The sequence below is a fragment of the Rhinatrema bivittatum genome, chromosome 2 (genome assembly GCF_901001135.1).
Source record: "Rhinatrema bivittatum chromosome 2, aRhiBiv1.1, whole genome shotgun sequence".
NCBI lineage: Eukaryota > Metazoa > Chordata > Amphibia > Gymnophiona > Rhinatrematidae > Rhinatrema > Rhinatrema bivittatum.
The window spans coordinates 182,401,223-182,419,832 of NC_042616.1; the positions used below are offsets into that span (position 1 = coordinate 182,401,223).

The 18,610-nt window shown below is 40.0% G+C and overlaps 1 protein-coding gene across 1 annotated transcript in view; it reads left to right on the forward strand.

The window, feature by feature from the left end:
* Positions 1–18,610, forward strand: part of GLCCI1 (glucocorticoid induced 1) — a 312,344-nt gene that overhangs the window by 86,945 nt on the left and 206,789 nt on the right. The window contains exon 2 of the mRNA XM_029588951.1: positions 15,506–15,657. Coding sequence (XP_029444811.1) covers positions 15,506–15,657 — 152 coding nt within the window. The remainder of the gene's footprint in view (positions 1–15,505; positions 15,658–18,610) is intronic.

Sequence of the window (18,610 nt, forward strand, 5' to 3'; positions counted from 1 at the left end):
CCAACTTTGTTCTGCAGATCTCCATTTGGCGAAGATAGGCTTGGGAAGACGTTCTCTTATGTGTTTGTTCCAAGTTAGCCATTTGCCTCATCAAGGCTGACCTAACCTTCTCTGTTAACCTTTTAAGATAGGAGGCCCTGGCTATTAGCTTACCCCTCGTGACTGCTTTAAAACCAGTGGTTCCCAACCCTGTCCTGGGGACCCTCCCCCCCCCCCCCCCCAGCCAGTTGGGTTTTCAGGATATCCACAGGGAATATGCATGAGAAAATTTGCATGTTAGAGGCAATGCATGCAAATTTTCTCTCGTGCATATTCATTGAGGATATCCTGAAAACCCGACTGGCTAGGGGGTCCCCAGGACAGGGTTGGGAACCACTGTTCTAAACAATCCCATATGACTACAGGGGACATATCCCCAGAGTCATTTAAATCTGAGTAAGCCTGGCTATCAGCTTGGAGTTGTTCTTCAAATATATAATTTTCCAGTAAACTATCATTAAGCTTCCAAACGAATTGGCCCTTATCATGATCCTGAAAAGCCAGAGATGCCCAGATAGGTGCGTGATCTGATCAGGTAATTGGTTCTATATCTGCAGCTGATAATCTATTCATAAGTCCCGTATCCAAAAGCAATAAATCAATTCATGAATATGACATGAACATCCAAGAAATAAGTGGAGTTTCTAGATCTAGGATATGCGATCTCCAGACATCAACAAGATTGCCCTGTGATAAACACCCTAAACAGAGCACAGTTTGCTAGGGGAGGCCAACCAGAACCCGGAGAATTGTCTAAATCGGGATTTAATGTAATATTGCAATTGGCTGCTATCAGTAAATGGCCCTCGGATCGTGCAGATATAATCGCTCCCAAAGCAGAAAAGAAAGAACCCTGTTTTGAATTGGTAGCATAAAGGCTCACAATTGTGTATTTCTCCCCCCCCCCCCCCCCCCTGCTATCACTAGGTAAGGAACCTGCCATTAGGATCGTCATAGCAGGAGACTAGTTTAAAAATAAAATCCTTTCTAAAAAGAATACCCACACCTGTATATTTGACTATGCTGGAGCATGCCATCCAAAATTGAGAAGGATACATGTCTGAACATAATAGATGCTCATATCTTCTTTTTAAGTGTCTCTTGCACCAATGATGTCGAGACCTGCATTCTATTTAAATCAGAAAATAAAAGCCGCTTCTTACGAGGAGAATTTAGCCCTTTAACATTTAAAGAGAATTTTAAAGGAAGTCATGATATATCACAAAGAATCTATTAGTGGGAACTTGAACACTGTTATATGAGGCTCCCTTGTTCTAAGCAAAACTAATCCTAGATATCCCAACTCATGATAGCTATTTTCTTCCTTATAGACTCTGTTCAAAAATACCATCCTTACTAACCACACACAAACTTTTCTCCCCCCCCCCCCCCCCCCCCCACCAATGTGGAACCACCTAAGGAAAAATACAGTTCCAAATGAGGTAGGAGGAGTAGCCATAGAGGTCCTCGGACTCTCAACTCGAGAGGCTATTATAAATGATAACCAGTAGCCATTACACAGAGTAACATAAATAGTGAAAAACCAATATAAGAAATGGCCTGTTAAACAGATTCTCAGGAAGTTAGAAAGCCCAGCCATTTACATGGTTGGAGAACCAGAATATGCAAAATGAATAGAGAGAACAAATACAGCAATGTCCGATTAATATCCGTATCAGGAACAGCTCCTTCGGAGTTTCTGCGGAGGCGCCTGCTGCCCTTTCCGACTCACTGCTAGCATGGCACTTAATCCTTGAGACATGTTTGGAATCTGTTGGACACTAGCCTGCATTGTATAACCGGCATCTTGCAGAATCATTACGGCTTCAGCAGGGGATTGCACCGGTGAGTTGAAGAGCTCTCGTTTAGGTGTTTGAAGGCCTCATGACATCATATCCTCTCTAGTAACTTCACTGGAATGTGTGTCCACTAGTCTTTGTACTCTGAAAGAGTAAACAGATTTGCATTTACCTATTCCACTCCACTCATTATTTTCTATACCTTTATCGTATCTCCCTCTTGGCTGTCTCTTCTCCAGGAAGAAGAGTCTTAACCTCCTTAGCATTTCCTCATAAAGGAATTGTTCCATCCCCTTTTATAATTTTGGTTGCCCTTATCTGTACCTTTTCTAATTCTGATTCCTGGATGGAAAACCAAAGCCCAAACGGGTAAAGCCAGCAATATCAAATGTTCTCCTTACGGAGAATGCTGGTAATAGGTCTCATATCTTGCCATTTTTCAGAGCGTAATGGGCAAAAGGTCTTCAAAGATAAGAATTTCATGGCCTTCCCACTGCACATTTGTTTTCTTGCCAGTGTAAATAGTTTCCTTGATAGTATGTTTGTGAAAACACTCTATATCTTGTGGTCGGTTCGTAGTTTTTTGGCTCAGAGTGCAATGAGCTCTCTGAAGTTAGATGTGAACCTGCTGCGAGGGAGCCATGTTCTCAGAGGAGGCCACCGTAATCAGAACTCTCTGACAGATCTGCGCCATTATGGCCATACAGTCCAGATACCCCGGGGTCCATGGTACCCCGCAAAATCTCAAATTTGCCCGACATGATCTGTTTTCCAGATCCTTTATCTTAGTTGTTAGTGAGTTGTGTTCTGTTTGCATTGTCTTACAATCACCTTGCAGGTGACTAATCTCTGTGGCCTGGGATTTGCTGGCGGTCTTGAAATTGTAAAATTGCCCATTAAGTCGAGTATTTCCTTTTTATAATTTTTGATATCTTGGCATAGTCGCAAAACCAGGTGTGAAATTCAGCTCAGGCAAGTAGTTAGGAGTCCTGAAAAGGCAAGGTGTCTTCCTGGCCTGGTTTAGAGTTGGTGCAAACGTCTGCTGCCATCTTCTCTGTCTTGGCCGCCTAGCCGCTATCCAGTTTTGGGTATGAAGATTTTTGGAAATCAAATGACTTCCATTTAGCAGACATCTGCAAGTGGTTGCAAACCAAACTGGTAAGTTAGGAGGAAATCCATTCAGCGATACCTGAGATATTGATAAAGTTAACCCGGTGAGTTGAACTCTTGTTTTAGGCGTCTAAAGGCCTCCGTGACACATCCTCTCTAGTAACTTCATTGTAATGTTTGTCCACTAGTCTTTGTACTCTGAAAGAGTAAACAGATTTGCCTTTACCCATTCCACTCCACTCAACAGTACACTGTTCCCTATCCCATAATTTTAATTTCCTAAGAAGTTTCTCATGAGGCTTTGATAAATGCTTTCTGGAAATCCAGATACACTGTCAACTGGTCATTGGTAAAGCCTCACATGGAGTGCTATGTTTAGCTCTGGAGACCATATCTCAAAAAAATAGAGATGGGATGGAAGCAGTCCAGAGAGGAAACCAAAATGTGAAGTCTGCACCAAAATTTGAATTTATTTATACACTTTCACAAAATAGCTATTTCAAGGCAGCTAACATGACCACGTTCATCATAAAAAAAAAACAAAACAAAAAACCCCCCAAAAAAACAAAATACAAGTAGCTTTAAGACAAATTATTAGAGATGTGCATTAGTTTTTCACGAATTAGGCAATTTCAACGAAATTGTCTAATTCGTCATGTTTCGGGGGCACCAAAAAACGAACGGAATTTTTCTGAAGTTTCAGAAACATTCGTAGTACATGTTAGTGCGCACTAACATAAATTGGGACCCACGAAAAAAAAAAAACGAACCATGGGAAAAATGACATTTCCTGCGGGCGCCCGAAAACAAAGCCTGAACTGGTAAAGTAAACAATGCCCATCTCTACAAATTATACATGAGGTGCTGCCACTAACAAACAAACAAAAGATGATCAATCACACAAATGAAGGTCATTGAAACAGTGGGCAAATTCTTAATGTGAAACCAACGGAGCATTGAGATGATATGACAAACTAGAGCGATGCTCTGTCATTCTAGTTTTAATCCTTTTTTGTTTTGCCCTATAGATAGGCAAGTGGTGACATATTTTAATGTTACTGTTCGATTGGCTAAAGCTACATCTATTGGCTGGTAAGTCTGATCCGCCGCCCTCGGCCAGGAAATTCTCATGCCAGGGCTCCAGAAGGCCCTTCTGTTGCCAGAGGAAAGACTATTCTTCTGCCTTACGTGCACAAACTCCATGCGTGAGCTCTCGGGACGGCCCTCAGCAGCAACATACTCCTAGGCCTCAGCAGCCCCCCCCCCCCCCAGCAGAGCCCTGCTATGGGGTTTTGACTGGCTGCGGGGGAGTATAAGCCTTACCACTGTACCCTCAATGTCGTGCTCGCCAGTCTCAGGCTGGCTGCGGCTTTTTGCGGACCACTGGCTCCAGGTTACATCGGACCAGTGTGTCCTGTCCATCATTCGTCGAGGTTACTGGTTAAATTTCTTGGGTGTCACCACAGACTCTCCCCCGAACCCATCTTGGGGCCTGTTCTCACATCAGGGAATACTCTTGTTGGAGCTCTCCGCCCTAATAATGGCTGGAGCGGTCGAATCCATTCCATGGCAGCAGCAGGGACGGGGCTTCTATTCTCATTATTTCCTGATCCTAGAGACAACAGCGGGGCCTCTTCATCAGAGAACTGATAGATCTGGGGACCTCCCCTACCTATCACGGCAAGCTGTGCCATCTCAACCTCAGGGTGTTGTCTCTGATGGCCTGGATATTGAGAGGCTAGTTCTGTGGCCCCTTGACCTCTGACGATGTGTCTTGGGTCCTGGTAGCGTCCAGGAAGTCTTACAGCCTGAAGTGGAAGAGGTTTTCCATCTCGTGCGAGGGCCATAGCTTGGATCCTTTCACCTGCTCCACTCTGAAGTTGATGGACTATTTGTTCCTTTCGGAGGCTGGTTTAAAGACCAGTTCAGTCAGAGTACACCTGAGTGCCATCAGTGCTTATCACCAGTGTGTTGGCGATACACCTGTCTGCAACCCTTAGTGGGGCCGTTTTATGTGGTGGTTGCTTCAGCTGAAGCCTCCTGTTGTATCCTGGGACCTTAACATAGTGTTGAGTCGGCTCACTGTGATCTGAGTTACCTGACCTGGAAGGTAATCTTCCTGGTTGCAGTCACTTCGGTGTGCGTAGTCAGTGAGCTTCATGTATTGGTGATGTATCGCCCTACATGAAATCTTTCAAGATAGGGTGAGTACGTAGGACCACCCTAAGTTTCTGACTAAGGTGATGACTGATTTTCATCTTAATCAGTCAATCGTTCTGCCCACCCTTTTTCCCAGGTCTCATTTGCACTGGGGCGAATGGCCTCTGTACAGCTTTGATTGCAAGAATGCATTTGCCTTCTACCTTGAGCGGATAGGCCACAGGCAGTCCATGGAACTCTTCATCTCTCTCGATAAAAGATTGGGAGTTGCGGTTGTCAAACACTCATCAGATTGGCTGGCGTATTGTATTTCCTTCTACTATGTGCAGGTGGACCTTCAGCTTGGAACGAGTGTCAAGGCTCACGCCGTGAGAGCCATGGCAGCTTCGGTAGCCCATGTGCGTGTGGTTCCCATGGTTGAGATCTGCAAGGCTGTGACATGGACTTCCCTTCACACGTTTGCGGCCCACTACTGTCTGGACAGGGATGGCCGAGATGATAGCAGCTTTGGCCAATCTGTCCTTAGGTTCTACAGCTGAAAGAGATTCCAAGCTTTTCCTGCCTAGGGTCCATTATTTGAGTTCAGGCTGTCTCCCTCTGTTTCTAACAGCACTGGTTTTTCTGCCCGTTGGCACCCGGTTAGATGACTGTTGGTCATCTTGTTGCTCGAACAGCCTGTAGCTTGGTATTCATCCAATTGTGAGGACTACCATCCTGCTTGTCCTAGGAGAAAGCAGAGTTGCTTACCTGTAACAGGTGTTGTCCTAGGGTAGCAGAATGTTAGTCATCACGAAACCTGTCCCCCATCCCACGGAGTTGGGTTTCTTCTGTTTATTCTATTTTTTCATAATTTTGTTACGAGACTGAAGAGGAACCCCGTGTGGATGCATGGATAGTGGCATGCTTAGTGTGCCAATCAGTTCTAGAAACTGACATAAGTTTTATATGCCGGGCTCCATCTAATGTCACCCATATGTGAGGACTAACATCTTGCTGTCCTAGGAGAACACCAGTTACAGGTAAGCAACTCTGCTTTATGGGTTGAAATCTCATGTGTGTTGGGGAGGAGTATAGCGATAGGAGTATACTACCAACCACCTGGCCAAAATGGAGATGAAGGATGAAATGCTAAGAGAAATTAGGAAAGCTAACAAATTGGTAGTGCAGTAAAAATGGGGGATTTCAGTTACCCCAGTATTGACTGGATAAATGTAACATCAGGACAAGCTAAAGTTCCTGGATGAAATAAATGACAGCTGTATGGAGCTATTGAGTCGAGAACCAATGAGAAGGGGAGCTATTTTAGATTTAATTCTTAGTGGAGTGCAGGATTTGGTAAGAGAAGTAACCGTGGTGGAGCTGCTTGGCAATAGTGATCATAACATGATCAAATATGAATTAATGACCGGAAGGGGAACAATAAGTAAATCCATGGCTCTAGCACTAAAATTGCAAAAGGAAAACATTGATAAAAATAGTAAGAAAATAATTGAAAGATGCAGCTACAAAGATTGAGTGTAGAACAGGCATGGACATTGTTTAAAAAAAACCCAAAAACCAGCGTAGTCCAGATGTATTCTACACATTAAGAAATGTGGAAGGAAGGCCAAACAATTGCCAGCATGGTGCAAAGGTGAGGTGAGAGGCTATTCGTCAAAAAATCTTCCTTCAGAAATTGGAAGAAAGATCCATCTGAAGAAAATAGAAATAAAACAAAAGAAGCATTGACAAGTTAAATGTAAAACATTGATAAGACAGGCTAAGAGAGAATTTAAAAAGAAGTTGGCCAAAGAGGCAAAAACTCATAATCAAGACTTTTTAAAAATATATTCAAAGCAGAAAGAGAGCAAGGGAGTCAGTTGGACAATTAGATGATCAAGGGGTTAAATGGGCACTTAAGTAAGATAAGGCCATTGTTGAAAGACTAAATTAATTTGCTTTGGTATTTACTGATGAGGGTGTTGGGGGAAATACCTGTTCCGAAGACAGTTTTCAAGGATGACTATTCAGTTGAACTGAACCAAATCACGGTGAACCTGGAAAGATGTACTAGGCCAGATTGACAAACTGAAGAGTAGCAAATCACCTGGGCCCAATGGTATACACACCAGGGTTCTGAAAGAATTAAAAAAATGAAATTTCAGATCTATCGTAAAAATCATCCGTTGTACCAGAAGACTGGAACATGGCAGATGTTAACCCTGATATTTAAAAAGGGCTCCAAAAGTGATCCAGGAGACTATAGACTGGTGAGCCTGACATCAGTGCTGGGAAAAATCATGGAAAAGATCATGGAAACTATTATAAAAAGTAAAACAGCAGAACATATAGGTAGATATGGTTTAAAGGAATACAGCCAGTATAGATTTAACCAAGGGAAGTCTTGCCTCATAAATCTACATTTGTTTTGAAGGGGTGAATAAATATGTAGACAAAGGTAAACTGGTAGATGTAGGTATTTGGATTTTCAGAAGGAATTTGACAAAATCCCTCATGAGATGCTTCTAAGAAGAGTAAAAAGTCATGGGATAGGAGGCAGTATCCTTTTGTGGATTGCAAACTGGTTAAAAGACAGGATTAAATGGTCTGTTTTCACAGTGGAGTGCCTCAGGGATCTGTACTTGGACCACTGCTTTTTAATATATGTATAAATGATCTGGAAAGGGGTACGATGAGTTTGGTGATCAAATTTGCAGATGACACAATTATTCAGAGTAGTTAGATCACAAGCAGATTGTGATAAAATGCAGGAAGACCATGCGAGACCAGATGGTTGGGCGTCCATATAGCAGATGAAATATAATGTGGACAAATGCAAGGTGATGCATATAGGCAAAAATAACCCATGCTGTAGTTGCACATTGTTAGGCTTCATATTAGGAACTACCACCTGGGAAAAAATCTGGGCATCATAGTTGATATTACATTGAAATTGTCTGAGTGTGCTGTGACAGTTACAAAAAAACAAAACAAAAAAAACCCAAAATTAGGGTCAATCATCAAAATGCGTTATGGCGTTAACACGTGTTAATGCTATAAAGCATACGATAATCATGTCACCGCACGGCACAAATGCACATTTTTTTTTTAAGTATAATACATGCTATCGCATATTTTTAACGCCATAAATAACACCTTTTTTCCTGACATTAAGCTGTGATGTGCCTGAAATGGCTGTAACACAATTTGCAACAAAGATTGCAAATTGCTTTTCAGCCATTTCTGGTCTTGGGGAGAGTGGAGTAAAGAGAGAAGCACGCCTCTGGGGAGGCCTTCACAGTATTCAACTATTTATATCTCTATAGGAGGGCCAGCTAATAGCTCAAGGTGATAGTGTTGGTGGTAGTTTAGGGTTTAGGGGCCAGTTTTACATGCAGAGTGAGACGTAGGAACAGCACAGTACACCTTGGTGAAGATTTGATGTCATTTGGAGTGAGGAAAATCTCACAAAGGTGATATTTCTACAATATTCTCTTGCCATAGTTTGATAGTACCCTATTATAGAGGCAATCAAGCTAGGACGAGAGAACATTGTAGAAATTAAAATTATTTGGAAGGAAATGGCAATTGAAACGGAGGATGTCATAATGACTCTGTATCTATCTCTCCATGGCAACATTGCACCTTGAATACTGTGTGGAATTCTAGTCATCGCATCTCAAAAAAGATATGGTTGCAGTGCTAAAAGTACAGAGAAGGGCAACCAAAATGATAAAGGGCATGGACGGCTACCCTATGAGGAAAGGCTAAAGAGGTTAGGGCTATTCAGTTTGGAGAAAAGACAGCTGAGTGGAAATATGATAGATGTCCTCAAAATCATGAAAGGACTTGAATGGGTAAATGGAAACAGTTATTTACTCTTGCAGGTATACATGGACTAGTGGTACTCCATGAAGTTAGCAAGTAACACATCTAAAACAAATCTAAGAGAATTCTTGTTCACTCAACACACACATTAAGCTTTCGAATACATTGCCAGACAATGTGGTTAATGCAGTTAGTGTAGCTGGGTTTAAAAAAGGTTTGGATAAGTTCCTAGAGAAATCCATAAACTACTATTGGGAATAGCCATTACTTGTTGCTAGCATTAGTAGAATGGGGGTCTGTTTAATGTCTAGGTAATTGCCAGGTACTTGTGACTTGGATTGGCCACTGTTGGAACAGGATACTTGGCTTGATTGACCCTTGTCTGACCCAGTAGGCATATCTTATAATGATATGTATTAAAGTTCTTGACAATAGAGCAGTGAGTGAGGAACAAATTTGTAGATGACAATTATTCAAAGTTTATTAAAACACAAGTGGACTGCGGGGAACTGCTCGAGGGCTTTGCATTTGTTCACATTACACTTCATCTGCTATTTAGATACCCAGTTCCCCATTCTTGCAAAGTGATTACCTATAGTACCTGAATGTAATCCACTTTGATGTATACATTGACGGGCCAAAAAGCAGAATATAAAAAATTTAAATAAAAATTAACGTGGGGAAAATCCTAAATATAGGTGCATAATTTAGGGTTTACTATTAGGAATCACCACCCAGGAAAATTATCTTGGTCATTGTGGGCAATATTTTGCAATCTTCAGCTCTGTGTGCTGTGGCAGTTAAAAAAGAAAATAGGCATTATACAGAAAGGAATAAAACTGAGAATTATAATGCACATCTATTATGCCATGGTGACTGTGCCTTGAGTATTGTCTGCAGTTCTGGTCACCCCATCTTAGACATAGCTGAACTAGAAAAGGTAAAAAAGGCAATAAAAATGATAAAAGGAATGGAATCAGTCCCTTTATAAGAGAGGCTAAACGGATTAGGGTTTTTCAGCTTAATCTTTACCTCTGTTAAACAAAGTATATCTTATCCAGTACTTTAAATTCTGTATTCCAGTGATCTACATATGACTGAAAATCAGCTGTAAATCAAGGTGGGGACTGTAGCTTGAGTTTATTTTTTCTTGAGTAGACAACCTTCTTACTTCTGAGGTACTAATATAGTAAACCCTATGTTGAGATTGTGTGCTGAAATTCAGCACCTAGTTCTTAATGCAGGTGCTTAAAAAAAAAAATCCTCCCAATATAGGAAGCAAATAGTATACTAATGTATCAGGAGTATAAAATGTGTGCACAAACCTGAGTTAAAATGTGTGCTTGGCACAGGCTGCTTATACATTTTAAAGGTGTAATCTCTTGAACAGAATTTAAGTGCACAAATAGTTTTGTGTACATAAGACTTATGTACACAAAACATGATTTTTGCTTGGTTTGTGCACATAAAATATATGTACTTAAAAATGCTTTCTGCATAGACTTTGTGCTCATAAATCATAGTTGCATGCATAAAACATACTTTGTATTTGCAAAGTGTGTTTCTGAGCATAAATCTTGACTACAGGTCCTGGCACCAGAGCTCTTTCTGCCCATAAAATAGTATTCACTCAGGATCCTCTATGGCAGAGCTTCTCAACCAGTGTGTCGCAACACACTGTGCTTCAAGATCAGTGCAGTCTGCTGTGGTCTCCCTTCCCCCTTTTCTCCACTGTAGCATTGCACTGCAGCAGGGGCATCGTTAGCACCAAGCACACAGGGCTAATGCCTCTTCTCAGCGGCCCTGCTATTTTTTTTTTCAATTCCGGCTGGGCCTGGGCCAAAGAAGGAAGGCTGCTGAATGGATCTGTGGCTGAAGAAAGAAGGTTGCCAGTGGCGTTTGAGCCTTGTGGCCAATGAGAGAACATTGCTGTGTTGGGTCCAGGCCACATGGCCAATGAGAGAAGGTTGCTGCTTCGGCCCCTGGCCATGCGGTGGAAGAGAGATGGCTGCAGCATGGTGAAAGAGAAGAGACTGCTGCTACCTGTAAAATGTACATTTGGAAAGGAGGGGGGGGGGAGAGAGTGCAAGAGAGCTTGTGTGAGTGAGTGCGGGAGAGGTGTGTGTGTGTGTAGTTCATGTGAGTTTGTCTGAGCAATAGCATGTGTGAACTTGTATGTGTGCATTCATGTGTGCATTCCTAGGGAATTCCTGATTTTGTAAATTTGTTAATTTTTTATTCTCAGTTTTTTAACACAGTTCCTATCAATTTCTCTCTCCCCTAGCACTTCACTACCTTTCTCCTTCCCGCAACTTCTGCGCTTACTGTCACCTGACCCCCATCCTCTCCTTTTTCCTTCACTGCTCCACCTCCCCCCTCCCTGTTATTTGTAACTTCCTCTTCCTCCTTTACAATGTTGATTGTGAACCGGCATGATATGTCCTATGAATGTCGGTATATTTTAAAAGCATTTAAATAAATAAATAAATAAATAAATGTGAGTGATGCTGCATGGGTCCAAGGAGGTAGCTGCTACTGCCTGCTCATCCCAGAGAGAGAGAACATATAGGGGGAGAGGGTCTGTATGAGTATGTGTGTGAGAGAGAGATTGGGATCCTGCATGTGGTGTACCTGTGAGAGAGAGGGGCATTGGGGAGCCTTGTGTGTGTGTGTGTATGCACTTATGAGAGAGATTGGGAGCCTGCTTATGTGTGCCTGTGTAGGAGAAAAAGATTGGGAGCCTGCTGTGTGTGTGCCTGTGTGAGCACTTATGGCTGTAAAAGCCTACATGTCACACAAGGCTCCCACAGCACACATGTATACACACACACACACACACACACACACACACACACACACACACACACAATATGTGTCTTTGAGGGGGAGAGAGTCTGTATATGTGAGAGAGGGAGTATGTCAGAGCATAGTCATGTGTATGAGAGAGGGAGTGTGAGAATGAATGTTGTGTGAGAGAGAGAGGAGAAAGTTGGTGCAGCCCTCCTTCCCCCAATCCATGATAATCTCAGGGTGACTGGAAATCAAAAAATCCCAGTTATGGAGAGCAGGAGTTGTAAATGTCCTTATTTTAATTATTGATTTGTGGTTGATGTTTCTGCTGTTTTGAAATGTTTTATTGGTGTTTTGAGAAATTTATAACACTTTTTTTTTTAAATTATTGGATGCTTAGCTGTTTTTATATTCTTTTTATTTGATTTTAATAGTATGAATGTTTGTCTTGATTTTATTGCTTGATGTTTTGTAAGGCATGATTGTTTTTCTTTTGTTGCACTGCATAATACAGATGGGCTTCTGGTTTCCAGTTCTTTGTTATTGGCACATTTCTGTTTATAGTTTTATGGCTTTTTATTTTCTTTTGGTGATGGTCTGTCTTGTGTAAAATTAATTCTTGCTGTGCAAATGATACTTTTCATTACTGGCTTTTATGGCGTTATGGTCATCCCTTCATTTCTGTTTAGAAAATTTTTTGTTCTTATTTTCATATGCATTTTATTTTCTCTGCTACTAGTAGATATTAGGCAATTATTTTAAACAAGAGATGGACTTAGCCAATGTTCCCTTTAAGGATTGGGTCGCTGTGAGCATAAAAGTGATAGGCTTTTAGCATCAAAGTAGTGTTCACAGGATAATGTAACCAAACGTTTTGCTCGCAGCGACCCAATCCTTAAAGGGGAACACTTGGTGTTGGAGAAGGAGATGTGATTTGGATTTTGAAAGGAGTTTGATTTAGAGAGAGTGCTGTTGGGGTTGGCCCTTGAGGAGGGCATAGTCATGTGTATGAGAGAGGGAGTGTGTTCAGTCACATGAGTGGGTGTGAATATATGTGACAAAGTAAAATTTGGTTTGGTATGCCATGAGGATCAAGTAAACTTAAACGTGTGCCCCTATTTAGAAAACAAAATAGTTGAGAAACTCTGCTCTACGGTAAGGGTGGCCAACTCTGGTCCTCAAGAGTCACAAACAGGCCAGGTTTTCAGGATATCCCTAATGAATATGCATGAGAGATTTGCATGCACATTGCTTCCATTGTAAGCAAATCTCTCATACATTTTGATTAGGGATATCCTGGAAACCCCAACCTGTTTGCTTCCCTTGAGGGCTGGGAGTGAATACCACTGTCATAGACTAACACTAGCGATAGAATCTTTATTCCATCTTGACCAGTAGTAAAATTTCCAGCTCTTGGAAATCATGAATTAAGCCAGTGCACCTCTGCATTGAGGGTTTATAACTAATGCCTTCATTAGCATAGGACTTTCTTGCAAGGGTGCTAAGCAAAACATAGTTTAATGTGCACATTTTTTGTGTGTGAAACTCCTCACTGCATCATGAGTACAGTTTGTGCATGCAGAATGTGCGTACAACTATAAGTAAAACTGTTCATTCTGTGAGCACACCTTATTACATTGGGCCCTTTGATAGGCAGAAGCTGCAAAATAATTAAACCAAAACATTATCAAAATGGTGCTCTGCGCATGTCTAGAATTTCCCTGATTTATAAAGCAATTATCTTTGAAGAGTAAATCTAAAACATTACCAGTTGTGTGGGTCAGCATATCCACAATCTGAGTATAACCCAGAACAGTCATTGTTAAGACAATCATGGGCAGAATTTGTAATAGGCCTGGATAATATACTAATATTTTATTTATTTACTTTAACAGTTTTTATATACTGATGAACGTTGGGAACATCTCATCGGTTAACAAGAAACAAAATTAGCAATTGGCTTTACATTAAACATCGAACTGAGGATGAATGGCGGAGGAAGGGTAGGAGAACAGGGGTGGGGAGGGAAAAGAGCAAAGGGGAGGGGGCGGCAGAAGGAAGGAGGGCAAAAAAGGGGTGGGGGAGGGAAGGTAGAGATCAATAACTGGGAAATGAGGAAACTAACATTAACCATCGAATTCTAACAGAGCATAGATATATACATGGAGGAAGTATGTAGAAGTTTCACCAGCAAGATAAATTACAATGTGAGATATGAATTTAAGCTGACCTATCAGAGAGAGAGGATTGTGTGCAGGGGAGATAGACATTACAATGGAACTGGAGCTAAAGGTACACAAGGTACATGAGCCTGTAATTAAACTAAATAGGACCTATATATAACATCTAGTTTGTACAAGGAGAAATTAACCTAGGTAAACAACCTAAATATAAGATCTAACGCTTACAAGGAGGAATTGTATATAAATTAGGTGGGAGGAGTTTGCAGGTGAGAATACAGTAATAAGGGGTATAGTAGGTGTTAAGCTTTTTGGATTTTAAATCCAAATGTAAGATCTTGGAGGAGATGAATAACTGCTCACTTTGGGAGTATTAGAAGTAATTCTTTGGGAGAAACCCATATCTGATGTATAAATTGCCAATTATCTCCCTCTTTTTCACAACTTTTTGTTGGTGAATTATAGAGAACACAGAAAGTGTTGCATATCTAAGACAAAACTTCATCTGAATCTGTTAACAATGTTATACAGATTAAATCTATATTATGGCCTGGATTAAGTCATAAATGCTTTGTTATAGCTTTCCAGTTGTGTTTTTCCTATTTCTTTACAAGTGTTTAAACATTTGCTTATCTAAGTATTTTACTTACCTTAGGACTATATATTGTGGTTGAAAAGCTCAGAATATAGGTTTTTCGGGTAAGATACAATTAACTTTGTCATCTGGTAGCCCTAAAGAACCCTCTCTTCAAGTTGCAAATGAGAGTATGTGATAGGAATTGTATGGTAAACAATAGTAATGACCTATGATTTAGCTAAGATATCCCCTCCATAAATTAAAGATCTGATTTCTCAATTCCACCTCTGTCCCCCTGCCCCCTCCAACAAGGCTCAAATGCAGAGAACACTTTATTAATAAGTTCCTCTTGCTGGAAATATCACTAGTGCTCTGTATACTGCCAGTCTGAGAAACCAGACCCTTCCTTCCCCTTTCACAGTATTTCAAATAGCTAAAAGGGCTAGATTCCAAAGGGTTCCCCCCCCCCCCCTTTGCCCTCTTGCTGATTTGACCTGTATCCTGCCTTAGAGGCACCACCTCTTTCCTCACCTCAGGCAGCAGGTTGCCTTGAGCTCTCCCTGCACCTTATACCTTAAGTTAAAAATATTTCAAGCTTACTTTAGTTGAAACATAATTAGCAACCATAACCATCAGATTTTTGCAGCTGGAACTCATTGGGTATGAGATTTTTCATTTTTCCTGCAAACAATACTTTTGTCTGGATGCTAAGAATGAAGTTCTATGATTTATTTTAGAAGGTATTTTATGGCTGCTAATATCTATTATATTAACTAAACAAGTGTGAGTTTTGTTCTGTTGTGATTTTTGGTTTGAAAAAAAAAAAACTGCAACAAGGCAGTTTGCTTATAGAAGAAGAAAAATGTGGGGGAGTAAAGGTAGGTTTACAATTTAAAAGCTATATAGAGAATGGTTTTTGTCACTTTGCTTTCCTATAGGTGTAATATAAATAATACATCACACTAACAGAGAATTATGCTAATGCCTTATTTCTGATGACAAAAATTCAGGTTTTTGGTTTGTTTTTTTTGTTTGTTTTTCAGTTGACAGGACGAAGTCGCAGCAAATTAGAATCTCAAGTACTATACGGCGAACCTCTTCCTTGGACACAATAACCGGACCTTACCTCACAGGACAATGGCCACGTGACCCCCATGTGCATTATCCTTCATGTATGAAAGATAAATCTACTCAGGTAAAAAAAAAAAAAAAGCTTTCATATCAGAAATCTCTAGTGCAACTAACTCTACTGCATTTGTATGTCTTGTGTAAACTTAATACAGCAGCACTAACAAAACAAACATTGTATAGATATTTTGCTTATGGTTTCCTTTGCTGACTTGGGTGAAATATGAATGAAATTGAATGAATTCTCTGGTCCTCCGTTTTTTTTGTCTGTGGAAATTTACATTAAACTAACCAGAGATGGTCACTACAATTCTGCACCTAAAGCAATTGTCTAGCTAATCAACTTTGTGCAAGCTGCACTGAGGTTTACCCCCTATGTAGGTTGTATAATCCTAGACTCTGATAAAACATGCATTATGAATAATTTTATTTAATATTAAGCCCATTATACCATAGATTAGAAAGGTTCTTTTGAGATCATGGACTCTGTGTCCTTAATAACTTTATCCACCCCAAATTTTCAGAAAATGTCAGAGGTTGAAAAAGATTAGAGTGTCGTTTTTTCCAACTTCCCCTGCCCTCTTCCTCCTCCCCTATACTTTATTAGCTTACTTTATAAAGAAACGAGATACTGGATCAGATCGAAAGGTCCATCAAGCCTAATATTCTGTCTCCAACAGTGGCCAATCGAGGTCACAAGTACATGGCAGGATCCCAAAAGATCGATAGGTTCCATGCTGTTTCATAGGGATAAGCAGTTGATGTTTCCCAAGTCTACCTTGATAAGTTTATGGACTTTTCTTCAAGAAACTTATCCAAATCTTTTTTAAACCCAGCTACATTAACATCTTTCATCACATTCTCTGGCACTGAATTCCAGTTTGTTTAATTATGTTGAGTGAAAAAACATTTTCTTTTATTGTCTTAAATGTTACACTGTTTTTTTTAATTCTTTATTGAATTTTCAATGATAACACAAGAATACACTTGTAACAGAAAAGACATTGAAACTAGGTACAAACAGATAAAAATAATGAAGTAAATATAAACAGCATTAATCCTTTTTATCAAAACCAAAGTCTCAAATTTAAAGGAATAAAGGAGTGTACAGGATCAAAAGAAGCAGTTATACAAAAGAATTAATTTCAAAACAAGAACCAAGCAGTGGAAATCAGCATTGAAGAAAATAAAAACCGATCATAATAGTAGGGAGATGAAACACACACAGTATGGACATCCAAATAAGATCTCAGCTGCACAGGATCAAAATATACAAACTTAGATCTCAAATGAGTAAAGATACATTTGCAGGGGTATCGAAGAATAAAGTGTGCTCCAAGGGTGTTAACCTATTGGCACTTCATAAGAAATTTGATCCTTCTTTCCTGTGTAGCATGTGTAATATCTGGATAGATCTAGACATACTGACCATAAAATAATGTTCTGTGATGAAAGAACATTTTCAAAACAGTCTCATTCTTGGAAAAAAGAAAAACTAGTAACGTTCCCTGATTTGGATATTAATAAGTCGGAGAATCTAGGAACTCTGTTAAGTTCAAGCTTTGTTGCTGACTTGGGGTATTAGTCCAAATTAGAATTGGTCTTCAAGAAATAAAGCTTAGAAATAGTAGGCATAGTGTCAGAAGGAACCTCGAGTACTTTGGAAATATATTTCTTGAAAGAGTCAATAGGAGAAAGCAAATCACACTGGGAAATTCAAAACTCTCAAATTTAAATAATGAAGTTTTCAATATTCCCTAATTTCTTGAGTATTACATTGTAACTTTTGGTGACCCCAGTCTTTCTACTTTTTGAAAGAGTAAACAATTGATTTGTGTTTACATGTTCCACTCCATTCGTTACTTTATAGACCTCTGTTGTTTCTTTCCTCAGCCATCTTTTCTCAAAGCTGAAGAGGGGACTATTTGCACCCCCTTTATCATTTCGGTCACCCTTCTCTGTATCTTTTCTAATACTGCTATATCTTTCTTCAGATGCTGTGACCAGAATAACACACACTACTCAAGGTGTGGTCTTGCTATGGAGTAATACAGAGGCATTATGAATTTTATTTTCCATTTTTTTCCCTAATACTTCCTATCATTCTATTTGTTTTCTTAGCCGTGCTGCATGCTGAGAGAATTTCAACATTTTATTGATGAGTATGCCTAAATCCTTTTCCTGGGCGGCAACTTCCAATGTTGAACTTTGCGTTGTGTAGCTATAATTTGGGTTGCTATTCCCTCCATGCATCACATGGCACTTTTCCAGATTAAATGTCATCTGGATTCTCAGTCTTGCAAGATCCTTTTGTGATTTAACAACTTTGAATAATTTTGTATCAGCAAATTTGATTACCTCACTTGTTCCCATCTCTAGGTCATTTATAAATGTTAAAAAGCAGTCCCAGTACAGATTCCTGGGCACTTCAGTGCCTTTCTCTATTAAGAAAATTGACTTTTGATCCTTCTGTTTTCTATCTTTTTACCAGTTCTCAAGCTAGAATAGAACATTGCATTTTTAGTCCATGATTTTTTAACTTCCTCAAAAGTCTCTCATGAGGTACTTTGTCAAATGATTGCCAAAAATCCAGTTAAACTGTATCAGCTGGCTCCCCTTTATCCACATTTTTGTTCACACCTTCAAAAAGTGAAACATTGGCTTTGCCCCATTAAATTGACTTTCTGTGTTCAGTTTCCTAGATCACTGTAGAACCTTTTTTTAAAAACTGGCATTACATTGGCCACTCTCTAGTTTTCAGGTACAGTAGCTGATTTTAATGACAGTTTACAGAGTAATAGTAGGTCTGTAATTTCAGTTTGTCATCACTCTTCGATATGTCATCTGGTCCAGGTAAGATGTAATAAGGCTTCAGTTTTGCCTTATTACATCTTCCAGGTTCATTGAGATTTTTCATTTCCTCTGAATCATCATCTTTAAATAACACTTCTGGCATTGATATCTGCCTTTATCTTCTTCAGCAAAGACTGAAGGAAAGAATCTCTGTGCTATGACCATAT